The sequence below is a fragment of the Erpetoichthys calabaricus genome, chromosome 12 (assembly GCF_900747795.2).
Source record: "Erpetoichthys calabaricus chromosome 12, fErpCal1.3, whole genome shotgun sequence".
Taxonomy (NCBI): Eukaryota; Metazoa; Chordata; class Cladistia; order Polypteriformes; family Polypteridae; genus Erpetoichthys; species Erpetoichthys calabaricus.
In genome coordinates this window covers 471135-485000 of record NC_041405.2, presented here as the reverse complement: position 1 = coordinate 485000, position 13866 = coordinate 471135, and the positions used below count along the sequence as shown (strand labels likewise).

The 13866-nt window shown below is 47.1% G+C and overlaps 1 gene segment (V, D, J or C); it reads left to right on the top strand.

Moving 5' to 3' along the window:
• The first annotated feature begins 3919 nt into the window (after positions 1-3919).
• Positions 3920-8906, top strand: LOC127529828 (immunoglobulin heavy constant gamma 2B-like). The segment is given in 5 exon segments: positions 3920-4213; positions 4326-4604; positions 5966-6058; positions 7261-7623; positions 8857-8906. Coding segments are annotated over 4 exon segments (867 nt in total).
• Positions 8907-13866: the final 4960 nt, after the last annotated feature.

The following is a 13866-nucleotide window of genomic DNA, read 5'->3' as shown; positions in this document are numbered from 1 at the left end:
TTTCTGGCCACAGCAATTTTAACTCTGTCACAAAGTGATCCAAACTGTCGTTTATACCTCGTGTCTTGTCATTAAACTTGTATCTCGTGAATATGGCATTGCAAACGGCAGCGGGTCAGTTCACGTGCTTACATGGGAGGCGTGATGACGCGATATATTTTGATATATATCAAAATACCCGCGCTTCGCAGCGGCGAAGTACCGCTTTAAAATTTTTATTAAGAAGAAAAGTAAACCTTTTTAAACTGAGGGAAAATGAATCAATAATTATTTCTTAAGGATCTCTTTGTATATCATATTGTCAGTTCACCCTTCCGGCTGTAATATGACCAAGCTGTGTGCTGAGCTTACTCTTCAGCATGAAATCTTAACGTGGTTTGTGCCCTTCAGAATGAAAACAGCATTTACCTTTTTAATAAAAGGCGACCTTTTAAGCCTGAGAAATACCCCGTAAATGCACACGTTTAATTGCACATCTGTTAATATGTATGCTTACACAGTATTAAAAGACACTCAACAATTAACGTCATTTACCTTCGTTCCCGCATTTGACTCATGCTGTAAATCTCTTCCTTGTTTTCACTTCACGTGATTATGTAGGAGGCGTAATACGTGATGACGTGATACGTGACTCCGCCTCCTCCATTAGACTATATGGACAAAAAACAGGTTCCAGTTATGACCATTACGCGTAGAATTTCGAAATGAAACCTGCCTAACTTTTGTAAGTAAGCTGTAAGGAATGAGCCTGCCAAATTTCAGCCTTCTACCTACACGGGAAGTTGGAGAATTAGTGATGAGTGAATCAGTCAGTCAGTCAGTCAGTCAGTCAGTCAGTCAGTGAGTCAGTGAGTCAGTGAGGGCTTTGCCTTTTATTAGTATAGATTAAAGTAGAACATCATAAACGTCATCTTAAAATCATTTACTTTACTAGTTTCTCAAATCCCATCGTAACTAAAGTAACACGTTAAATGCTTTGTTTTGTATTTGTTCTTTGTGCTCTATGTGTGTGAATCACTACGTGCTTCCAGGCTTTCTCTTCTTCCGACAGGACACATAATCCATTACATTCATGATATTACAGCTCTCTGAACAATTTAAATACTGAGATGTATACGTGATATCTTTTTCATGATTTTTCCGCTTATCCGAGGTCAGGTCGCGGGGGCAGCAGCTTGAGCAGAGATGCCCAGACTTCCCTCTCCCCGGCCACTTCTTCTAGCTCTTCCAGGAAAATCCCAAGGCATTCCCAGGCCAGTCAAGAGACATAGTCCCTCCAGCGTGTCCTGGGTCTTCCCCGGGGCCTCCTCCCGGTTAGACGTGCCCGGAACACTTCACCAGGGAGGCGTCCAGGAGGCATCCTGATCAGATGCCCGAGCCACCTCATCTGACTCCTCTCGATGCGGAGGAGCAGCGGCTCTACTCTGAGCCCCTCCCGGATGACTGAGCTTCACACCCTATCTTTAAGGGAGAGCCCAGACACCCTGCGGAGGAAACTCATTTCAGCCGCTTGTATTCGCGATCTCGTTCTTTCGGTCACTACCCATAGCTCATGACCATAGGTGAGGGTAGGAACATAGATCGACTGGTAAATTGAGAGCTTCGCCTTGCGGCTCAGCTCCTTTTTCACCACGACAGACCGATGCAGCGCCCGCATCACTGCGGATGCCACAGCGATCCGCCTGTTGATCTCACGCTCCATTCTTCCCTCACTCGTGAACAAGACCCCGAGATACTTGAACTCCTCCACTTGAGGCAGGATCTCACTCCCAACCCTGAGAGGGCACTCCACCCTATTCCGGCTGAGAACCATGGTCTCGGATTTGGAGGTGCTGATTCCCATCCCAGCCACTTCACACTCGGCTGCGAACCGATCCAGAGAGAGCTGAAGATCACGGCCTGATGAAGCAAACAGGACAACATCATCTGCAAAAAGCAGTGACCCAACCCTGAGTCCACCAAACCGGACCCCCTCAACACCCTGGCTGTGCCTAGAAATTCTGTCCATAAAAGATTCTGCCCTTTTTCATGATGATAGGAGATAAAGCATGTTGTTAAACATGGGCACATGGTGGCGCAGTGATTGGTTGTGTCTCACGCAAAATGTTTGCTGCGCCATGCGCGACCTTCAATGAAATGCTTTATTACAGAAGTACTGTCTCTTTCAAACGTATTAACCTCCAATTCCTGTCCTTACTTTTCTTTCTCCAAAAACCAATCGCCACACAATCAGCTCTGTAATAGACGTGAAGCCATCTGTAAGTTAGAACGCAGATTCTTCAAACCTTTTAAGGAACATTGAAATATCTTCGTAGTACGTGTTTAATTATTCTATCCGTCTATCCTTCCAGTGTCGCGTCAGCACCAGCAGGAATACAACACAAGGCAGGAACAATCTGTGAATGGAGCGGCAGCAGCTCGCTAGCACTGCAGCACCATGTAGTTAAAGTTTTATCTGTATAATATAATAAACAATATTTCGCTGCATTTCATCTAAAAATGATATTGTCATCATATGTAAATACGCACTTTAAAAAGTGGCTGAGGTTGTGTGATATTATACTGTAACTGTATCACCAGTTTACAGTGAGGTGATTGTACTTATAAGTCCAAACAGTTCTACAAGGAGCACTTGATGGACTGATTGAGTGCGTTTAGAGTTCTTGGGATGAAACTGTTTGTGAACCGCGAGGTCCGAACAGGAAAGTCTGTGAAGCTTTGGTCAGATGAGAGCAGTTCAAATAGACAGCATGGCTGAGGCAGCGAGTGCTTGATGCTGTATACTGATAGTTCTGTTTCCAATCGCTGTAGTTCTGTGATTCACACTCAGATACAGTGATATTAATACTCCGAGTGGTGCAGTGAGAGTAATATGGAAAAAGATGATCTGCTGTGGCAACACCTAACAGGAGCAGCTGAAAGAAAAAGAAGAAGGTGCAGTGAGAGGAACAACGCTAAAGTAGTTATGGTGTTTAGAATAGTTTGGCCATTCTGTGGACCATTATATTGTTACAGGTTAATTATAATCAGATGACTTAAACTAGTAAACAATATGCAGTTGATTTCAGTGTATTTATAAAGCCACGTCAGGGACGTGGATCTGCAAAAGAAAGGATAACCACACAGGAACAGTAGCATTGCTTTGACGTTGGGTGCCGCCAGTCTGCAAAACCCAGCGCAGAACTTGCGCACGCCAGGGTATGAACTACCATGGAAATGTGCGTGGCTTTACACCAAGTTTAGGTTTTATACATCACGATTTGAACGTGGAAATGGGCTAGTGCAACATTTCTGTGCATACGTACCGTTTATACATGAGGCCCCTGGTCTTGTGACATTGATAAGTCCTAATGTTCACATTGGTGTCATTCAGCTTGGTCACTGGTTCCCATACACAGAGACACATGCAGCAGTACTGAGCTTTCAGTCATCTTACTCTTATCTGTCCCTTGTTAGTCCCTTTCACCAGCGGTCATTTTCTGACCCCAACCCTGGTGGTTTATTCTTAATGCTTTTCTGATTGCTGTTGTGCATTAAAACCACAGATGGTCATAGTGGTGGGCCTGGTGCCCCCATCACACCGTGTCGAAAGCCTCTTATTTCCAATCCATTCTCATTTTGAATAACACACGCACACACGCACACACACACGCACACACACTGACTTGACTGTTGGCTCTGATCTTCATACTGTCACCCTGATGTTGTGCTCATCTGTGATGAGCACTCAGTTACATGATGAGGACAAACAGCTCACAATAAGTGGAGAACTTGACATTCTGGCACCAAGGTCGTGATGGCCATTGACCAGTCCAGCACTTTAGCCACTGAGCCACAGCGCTTGCTCTCTGATGTCACCCCTTGTCTTTTCAGGGTCCCGGGCAGGAGTTTACGTCTCCACATCAGGACCAAATGACAGCCCTGCGAGATTCAAATGTCCTGCTTCCTTGTAGCTTCTCTCCCGATCAAGTCCCAATTAAAGTCAATCATCTGATTATCACCTGGAGCCATTATGGGTTCGTAGTTGCCAAATTTGAAAGTGGAAAGGTCATAACAAGACAGCACGCCAGCATGTTTGAAAAAGATGTTCCTCAAGGAAATGCCTCCCTGCTTCTTGAATCCATCGTGAAACGAGACAAGGGGCTCTACAAATGTCAGGTCATCTATGAAGGAAACTATGAGAAATCACTCAGCATAGTCCTGACCATCCAAGGTAGGTGACTTTCCACTTATGTCCTAAACATCAGGTCAGAAAGGTCCACAATGACACTGAAGGTAACAGATGTCCTTGACCTTGCTGGGTTTCTTTCTCTTTGTCTCCTCAGTTCCCCCTGAAGTCCTCTTACTCCCAGAGTTGGTCCATCTGCTCACTGAACACCGTCTGACCTGCTCTGCCAAGAACTTCTATCCCAAAAACATCAGCTTCATTTGGACAATGAATGGGCAGGTGGTTTCAGCAATGGGCACTACGGAGCCGCGTTTGAACTCTGATGGCACCTACAACTCCGAGAGCGTCTACTGCTTCACGCCCTTCAGCCGGAGGTCCCTGACCTGTGAGGTGCAGCATGAGGCGCTGAAGGAGCCACTGAGGAGATCCGTCACATGTGAGTAGAGCGTCTGACCCATGAGGTGTCATGTTGGCAGTGGTCTTCATGGGTGACGTTTAGTAACGATATCTCCAACACCGACTTCTCTAGCACAGTTTCCTGGGTAAATGTTACTCATAAGCACGTGACAAATAGTCAACGAAATGAGGTGACAGTGACATTCGCTTGCTTAGCAGACGCTTTTATCCAAAGTGACTCCAAACCTCAGTGTGGAGGGCTGTTTGGGAACAAGTGTGACATGACAAGGTGACAAAATTGATCATCACAAGTGAAAAGCTCAGGACAAAATACAAGCAAGTGACAATTGTTGGGGTACAGAAACCTAAGAGCTAATACAAGTTAGAGAGAAATTCACCAAACAAGAGGGTCTTCAAACACTCCGTAAACACATTGAGGGGGTCCGAAGTTCAAATCAAAGCGAGCGACTCGTTCCACCAGACTGGACTGAGATTTGATAAAACTCACACAAGTGGCACCACCAGACGCCGTTCAACAGCAGACTTGAGTCCTCACAAGTGTCTCCACATAGAGGTGCAGACCGCCTGACCGGTCCTTGGGCCAGCATCAAGGATTTGAAAATTAATATTTGTTACGACAGGAAGCCAACAGAGTGATCTGCAGAAAGGGGTGACATGTGTCCACCTCAGCAGTTTGACCAGCAGGTGTGCCGCTGCTTTTTGAATCACCTGCTGTGGTAATGGTGACACATGCCAGCATCCTGCCAGCAGAGAGCCACGGTAGTCCAGATGTGACAAGACCACAGCCAGTTACTCTGCATATTCTGTCAGATGTGCTCTGATCCTGCAGATATTATATCGAGGGAATCTGCAAGATCGAGAGACCATAACGAAGTAGTCCCTGAAGGACAGCTGGTCATCAATCACTACGCTACCCCAAGGTCACATACCAACTCTGCAGGTGTTGGCGATAGTGAGCCACGCTCAACAGGGACAGACCAGCTGGGATATCAAGTAGGGCCAGCTCTGCCAGGTCAAGGTTGAGATTTCCTGCCATATCATTGAGACATGCAGAGATTCCAGTTGACAGCAAGTGGTCCTTGGGAGGGAATAGCTGTGTATCATCATCATCATCATCATCATAGCACTGCTAGGGAAAACCATGATGAGGTCTAGTGAAGAGGTGTGCAGGGAGAAGAGGAGAAGGTCCAGCACTGACCCTTGGGGCACCCTAGTGCCCGCCTGGTGCACCCTTGACATCTCCCCATGCCAGGATTCATGATGGGGTCCACCTTATCTCAGACACTTTGAGCTGAGTCTTTGGATTTAAGGAACAGAAGGTTAAACTGTCAGACATATTCTAACACAAGTCTGTCTGTCTTTGTCTCTTCACCTGTGCAGACAGCGGTCTGACACTGGAAGAGGTCATTCGGATAGCTGTAACCATCATCATCATCATCTTCCTCACCCTTTTTATTCTGTGGTGGTCTTCAGGTAAGCCCCACTCTGTATCTCTTGTGTTGTGCCTCTTCTCTGAATGTCCTTCAACTGCTAATACAGAAGAATTCAAGAAGAAAAGGCAGAGTGGATATTTTTGTCTTAGGAGTCTGTGCCCCCTTTATTGGGGTGGTGACATCTTTCACATGGCCCACCATTCTGTGATGGTCAGTGCGCTGAGCTGGCCAAGTCACATCATTTCAAGAAACTCCTTAAAGAGGCAGGCGCAGTGATCAGATGATGTCTGGCCCCACTGGAGGTAGTGGTAGAGTAGAGAATGAAGACAAAACTACGTGCCATTATGAACAACGCTGAACATCCTCTGTGACATACAGACATTGAGCAGAAGTATGTCAAGAAACACAAAGATGGCTCCGGCAAAACACCTTTATAGTGCCTCACTGGGCGGGGCTGCGCCCTTCTCATTAGCATAGACTGGGTGTCTGATGTTTGCTCTGAAACTTGATATCTCTGGAGCTTCGGTAAAAAATCAAAATGTCCCCTTAGGGATAAATAAATTACTATCTATCTATCTATCTATCTATCTATCTATCTATCTATCTATCTATCTATCTATCTATCTATCTATCTATCTATCTATCTATCTATCTATCTATCTATCTATCTATCTATCTATCTATCTAATCCTGCCTACTATACCAAATTCTATCTATCTATCTATCTATCTATCTATCTATCTATCTATCTATCTATCTATCTATCTATCTATCTATCTATCTATCTATCTATCTATCTATCTATCTATCTATCTATCTATCTATCTATCTATCTATCTATCTATCTATCTATACCCTTCCTTTCATGGTCTGTCCCACTGCCCTCACACGTCCCATATTCATAAACTCTGAGCTCGCTCCTCTGCACCCGTCAGGCTCTTCATTCACATCTGCCATCCTCGTCAGGGATGAGCTCAAGGCACACTGGCAGGTCCCCCCGTTTGTCAGTCTGTCTCCTGAAGCATCATGGAAACCAGCAGGAGGCGCCTCACACTGACCAGAGGACCCCCTTTCCGTTCCCATGGACAGCAAGAGAGTTGGATTGGTCAAAGAGTGAGTGGACTTGTCCAGCTCCTCATCCTCACTCTATTTGTATCCGAGCTCCTGTCCTACTTGATGTTTTCTTTGTCCCTTCACTCCTGATGTCTCCTTATCTCATCTTCTTCTCTTTCTCTGTTTCAGTCTGTCTGTTTCCTCTCATCCTCTTGAAGGATGTTAATGGTGTACCCTGGGCCCTGGAGTGCACCCTTATGGGCTGGCGACTCAAACTGGTCACTGTGGAGTGGTTTAAAAATGACCAGCAGATCTTTGTAGACAAGGAGTTTACAGATGTGGAGGTCGGTGATGAGGAGGTCCCCAAAGACTCACCTGAATACTCCGAGAAGAGATTCGCCATTAAGGACCTCTGTGTGGAAAGGAATGTCCTCAGACTGGAGACGAAGGCCACAAATAAAGAGCTTGAGAAGGAGAAGTTCAAGTGTCGGGTCACCCACATACTGACCGGCAGGTGCCTGGAGTGCAGTTTTGAGATATAAGAAGATTGCAGTAAGTGACCACCAGTGTGACCAGTCTAGACTGGACCTGATTGTGTAGGGGGATTATGACACATCACATTGGTGATTCCTGGGGAAGGACAATTGGCTTCATGGTCTGACTGGATAGGGCTGCTCTGTGTCATGTGGAGAGTCCTGTAGGGCCCCAGTTGGCCTCATGTCTCCCTAGTGCCCACTGGTCACCTGTCCATCTTCATTTCTGCTCTTTGTTGACCCTGTGCTTTGCTAATCCCTTCAACACTCACCTTCACTGTTCATGTATTCCTTCTTTTGCCGCCCCACTTGGGATTGGCAATGGTGAGGTCATGTGACTGTAGCCTAGTGGTCACCTAACAGAGATGCTGGGGTGACACCAGTGGGCATGGTGGGTGTCCATGTATTTCAGGTTTCTTTCATCTACCTAAATTCTAACAGTCATGTTTCATGGGAGGGTTAGAGGTCTGCTGTCCAATGGCTGGTAGTCCTGAAGGTCCTCATCTCACTGGCGCAGCTCTTTGCAGCTGTAGATGGAGTCCACCCAGGCTGGTGAGTTTACTCTTAGTGTCCATTTGTGTTCATAGAGGAGTCCAGCTGACCAGGGCAATATGATCAGAGCGCCTTCTACTGTCTGCATCACTGGTCTTGAGAGGTTCAGTGTACCAGTTTACCATCTCTGACTTGGTGATGGCATCCTGTGCCTCTGACCACTTGGCCAAGCAGCTTTAGGGTGTTGCCCTGACCTTTGAACCTGTGCCCCTGATCACCTGGTCAGCTTTATCACTGACAGCCACTAAAGGATGAGACAAGTGAACAGGAGGCTGAGGAGCAATGAGTGGCACCCCCCTCAGGCCACATTTCCTGTCCATTTACTCCTCCCCTCCTTGTGGTGTGACTCTCTTTACATTTCTCACTGGTGCCATACTGGACACTGTTTTGTTACGCCATCACCGAGAGGAGAGGCACTATATAGGGTGGAGAGCCTGAAGTGACCACAGACAACAGAAGTGGTCACTGTGCTGAGGCCACTGCCAGGAGGAGGCACTACAAACTCCGAGTGACTCCGTCACTGACTTGGTTTAAAGATGACATGGACAGACACTGGAAAGCCCAGACTGAGTTTGACTGGGTGCTTGAGGTCCGAGTGACATGTCAGTGTCCAGCTGACTCTCCTTAGTGTCCCCATATGAGGTTGACGCCCGCTGACTGCTCGTCCCTGACCTTCTCTTGGATTTTGTTTTTCTTTCAGGATGACTGACGCCTCACTTGAGATCACAGGACAGAAGAATTTGATGCCACTGAGCAGCTCTTATGATAAACGAGCGGTCACCTCCCCTCCAGGTCACTCACTTTGATTTATGTGCTGCACTGTAATGTGGGTGGTCTGAGTCCTCGGGTTCAAGACCCAGCTTGCTATGCTCTGCTGCACTTGAATATCCACGTATCCTGAAAGGCGCTACATTACAAGAAAGCATTGGCTTGTTGGCTGACCTTCTTTGGTCTGCAGCTGTGTCCTCAGAAATGAAAAATAAAATAAAAAACAAGAAAAAAGTGAAATTGTTAAATCAACTGTGAGAGTGTGAGACTGACCCCCTGAGTCAGTGACCCCCTGAGTGACCAGCTCACCTCTGCAATGGCCTTTGGGCCACCTTGACAAACTGGACAGTTGTGCCCAGTGTCCGAAATGGTTCTAAAATACCAACAGCGTTCAGGGTGGGCAGAGGTCATGACACGTCTGTAAAGATGAAGGAGACCTGTGAGGCAGGGATGCCCACGGTGTCCCCTGGCATCTGCTTACCGTCAGGCTGCCGTCACATCACCTCACCTTCACTCACCATTAGTGGAAAGAAACTCAGGGTGAAGTGAAGCGTTTAGTGAAGTGGGCCACGTGATTGGTGGGCACTAAAGAGATATGTGACTGACTGGCTGGTGCCACACAGGACTGGCCACGCAGAAGGCCTCTGATCTGGTGGGTCCCCACAAAAGCCACTATATGCCACTTTACAAAGTGAACAAAAAGTAATGCCCTCCTACTGCAGCTTAGCTCACTAACGTTGTTTGTCAATGACAGTCCTTGACATTCACCCCGGGACCCTCAGGCTAGGCACACTGCTGGGACCACAGCTCCCAGTCTTCAGCAATGACAGGACATCTCCCTGGTTGGACAGGAAAGCCCACTGATCCCTTGTGGTTTGATGGTGTCAATAAACAACAAGGTGGTCTCAGTGAGATGACAACAAACTTCATTTATCTAAAGCAGCTTTTATTTGAGAAGAAACCATGCGTGTCAAACACCAGCCATTAACATGGATGAAGACACAGAAGCCAAACGTTTCAAATCAATGTCACACAGCAAGTGTCACATCAGGTAGGTCACCTGGAGCAGTTCCAGAGTCAGTGGGGGCTGAAGGTGGTCAGAGTCAGAAGAGCAGATGAGCCCTCAGAGGTGGAGAAGAACCCGAAGAATCCTCAGAAGAATCACACAGCAGGCTGCATGGCAGGAGAACTAAACAGGAGAACCTCGCTGTGTTACAGTTAAGTTTAACTGAAGACATTACGGACTGTGATGAAGGGCGCTTTAAATTAAGGAGGAAAAAAAAAGGTTCAGGTAAAACTGCAAAAGCACAGGCGCAGTGATGGCCCCGGCGACTGTAACGAACGTCCAGTGCCACGAGGGGGTCGTACAATGCCACAGTGCCACAGCCCGACAGAGCGCAACTGCGGCCCGCGCAGTGAGGGGCGGGGCTCCGGGAAGTGAGGGGCGGGGCACTGAGCTGTCAAGACGTCACCCGTCCGCGCCGCTCGAACTGCTGCTGCTGCTGCTACTGCGCGGCGGGCTCACTGAAGGGCTGTTTGTTTCCAGTTGCCCCCCACAGATCGTACAGCCCACCGAGTCTGTTCGGCTTGAAGTGAAGGTGGGCTCGCGGCTGTCAGGCTCGGCTCGACATGGAGGTGCACGAAAGTGTCTGTGTGTGCGTGTGTGTGAGAGGAGAGGCTGAGGACCTGCTGGACAATCCATGAAAGTAATCAGAGCCGAGACCACTCTGCGGGGGAGACGATCAGCAGACACACAAGGTGACTGCAAACACGGAGTGGCATATTTACATTAAAACACAGGGGGGCTTATACTGAGGGTCGAGTGGCCCGTTTTGTCTGATTTGGGTGATTGACAATTGGAACCAGGGCCAAGTACGACTTGCGGCCAGTTTAACACTAGAATTACCAGAGCCTACGAAAAAACTCGTATATCCGGCCCACCTTAAATCGCTTCTTAAATCCGTTCACACCTCTCCGCCAGCATCCTTTGTCCTCTAAATGTGCGGATAAAAGACAAGATGCCAGCAGCCGGCTATTCCATCCCCCCACCGACTTAGAACATGAGCGAAGTTTTCCCAGCTCACGCCTTGATTGATTATGTGGGAGTGAAGTGTAGTTTTACAGTGGAAATAAGACATCATTATTCTAAAGTAATCTGTGTAAACACATTTCACATGTTCACTAAAGTGGCCCTCTGTGACGGTATGTGAGTTTGTGAACGTCCTGCAGAATGAGAAGTCCATGAACAGCAGCGCCAACTCTTTTACTCACTCAGTGATCTGCAGCAGTAAATGTCTTTCTGCAGGAGGAGCTCCATGACGTGAGGACCTCCTATTAAACGCATGGCGCATGTCTCCTCACGGTACTCGGGGGCTCCTCTTTGCCGTGGTCCTCACATTCTGATCTTTACGCTCATCTCGTTGCCTTTTCCATTTCCTCTTAAATTCAACAGCTGCTCACCGCACCATCAACACGATGGATGCTCCACTCGTCCTGCTTGTTCTTCTTCTGCTGCTCCTCCAGGTCTCCAGTAAGGGCCCATCTTTGTCTTTTTTATTCCCACACTTATTTTCAGACTGCCGGCTCCACTCATCCTGCTTGTTTTCCTAATTTGTTTCACGTCCTTGTGATTCTTGTTTGTGTTTCTGCTCCTTCTGTTCTTTTTATCTTCTCCTTTTCCTCGTTAGTCCACCCGCTCCCAGCTCTTCTAAGGCCCTGTCTCTTTATTCTCGGTCAGACCCTCACACCTTCTTCTTTCTTTTCTTTTTATTTCCACCTATTTCTCTTAAATGTTCATCTCCACTTTATTGTTCTCCTTTGGTTTTTAGACCTCCATCTCCAAGTCGTGTTCTTCATGCTGTCGTTTCCACTTTCACCACCAGTAGCTTTCTGTTCTTTGATTCATTGAAGTCATCCTTGGACTCCAGAGGTGGTCTTGTCATTCCACTGCACTTTGCCCTTTTGTGCCCCCTGCTGGCTCCTCTCTAATCCCCTCGTCTGTCCCACTGAGCTCCACATTGTCTGTGACCACAGGTGACAGGTTGTTAGAACTGTGACTTGGAGGGAAGGACATCACCTGCTTGATCTGCTGTTTGACCACAACCCGGTGTCCAGAAGTCCTGGGTGGCCATGTGTTGGACGAGCTGGCATTCTGAGGACAGGCACACATCTGCAGTCCAATCAGAGGGTCCATCCGCGGTGGGCTGTGCCTTGCGCATGTCTCCACTTAATATCCTCACCTGGCTTGTCCAGCTGATGTTTCTTCTCCTGTCCCCTCTTTCTGTTCCAGACTGTCTCTTGTCCTTGTTATATTAACTAACATTTTATTTTGCACAGTGCTGTCTTGATGTGTGACGTCACCGTGTTCAAAACCAGTGGGGGTCCGGTGATAGAGCTGAGATGCCAACTGAGGTGGGCATGGACTACAAACACCAACGTCTTCACAGCCTCCTAACTTCTCATCTCTTTATCGATTTCCTCTCTGATGTTTTTAAACTCATCCACCAGCATTTGCACTTTTGATTTTCTGCCCCCACGTGTGTCCAGGAACCTTAAACAGACTGAATGATGGAGGGGGGTAAACTGCATGTCTCCTAAGGGGGAGAAGGGCAGCGGCTCTGTGGTGGTCCTGCCACCACCTGCTAATCCCACTATCTTCATGTGCTGCCCCCTGTTGTCCTGCCACACCGCTGACCAGGCGTCCTGCTCTGGGGGGACCGGATGTGTGAGGAACAATTCCACTGGTGGAGACAGAATCACGGGAGGCTAAAATCCTTTTGGCATCAAATGGGGGCACAGCTCTCCATAATTCTGTGATTTGGGCAAAAACGCAACAAGACACACCACGGGGGACAATGACGGTTGGATGCTCTTGTTTTGTGAGTTGGCTCAGAGTCCTGAACAAAAACAGCACACAAGAAAGGGCGTGAGACCCCCAAAGCAGAGCCGGGCGGTGGGCCAGACTGCCAGATAAGACTCAGACCCTCAGTGAGGTGAGGTGAGGCTCGTGGCTGGAGACGCCTTCAGAGTGACATTTACAAATCTATGAACCCCAAAGAGTCGCTTAGTGACAATTCAGTTGACTATTGGGTTAGGGTTAGTGGAGGATGAGTACCACAAAGGCACAAATGCACGGGTTCACTGCATAGGAGAGCATTAAATCTAAATTACACTTCAATTTGTAAAAAATAGACCTAATTAGCCAATTCAATTCCCTAATACAATATAAACCTTCTTATTTCAATTTTTATAAAACTTACTTTTTATGTTTCTTATCACAGGGTTCATATCTCATGCTTTACACACACAGACAGGTGAGGCGCATATTAAGAAAGAAAGAACGGCGAGAGTGGAGAGAGAGAATGAGGGACAGAAAGAGAGAGAGAGTGTGGATAAAGAGAGAGCGGAGAGAATGGAGAGAGCGGATAGAGAGGGAGAGTGGAGAGAGAGAGAAAGATAGAGAGCAGAGAGAGAATAAGTGAAAGAGAGAGTGGATAGAGAAAATGGAGAGAGCAGAGAGAGCGGAAAGAGGGAGACGAGAGAGAGAGATAGCGGAGAGATAGCGAGCCTTTGCTCCTCTGCCCCTCCACGTGTTCTCACTTTTCCGTTTCAATTCCAACTCATTTCATTCAGATGAAAGTACAGAGTGCTGTGCAGTAAACCAGATTTCAGTTTTGACCTTCATTGAGATATTTAGTTGTTTTTAAAGTTTTTAATTCTGATGCTTTAATCAATTTACATACCGTCTGTTCAACAAAAGGATAACAAGAAAAACAAAAGCATATTTTATTTCAGGTGTAATGCAGTTTTTAAATGTTGGATTGTTTTTTTCTTAGTCTGACCCCATTTTTATAAAATTGAGAACCGTTTATGGTCTTTCCCTTTATTTGTAAATGAAGTCCATGCGCTTGTCCTTCTCCACGAAAATCTCTGTCACTTTCTT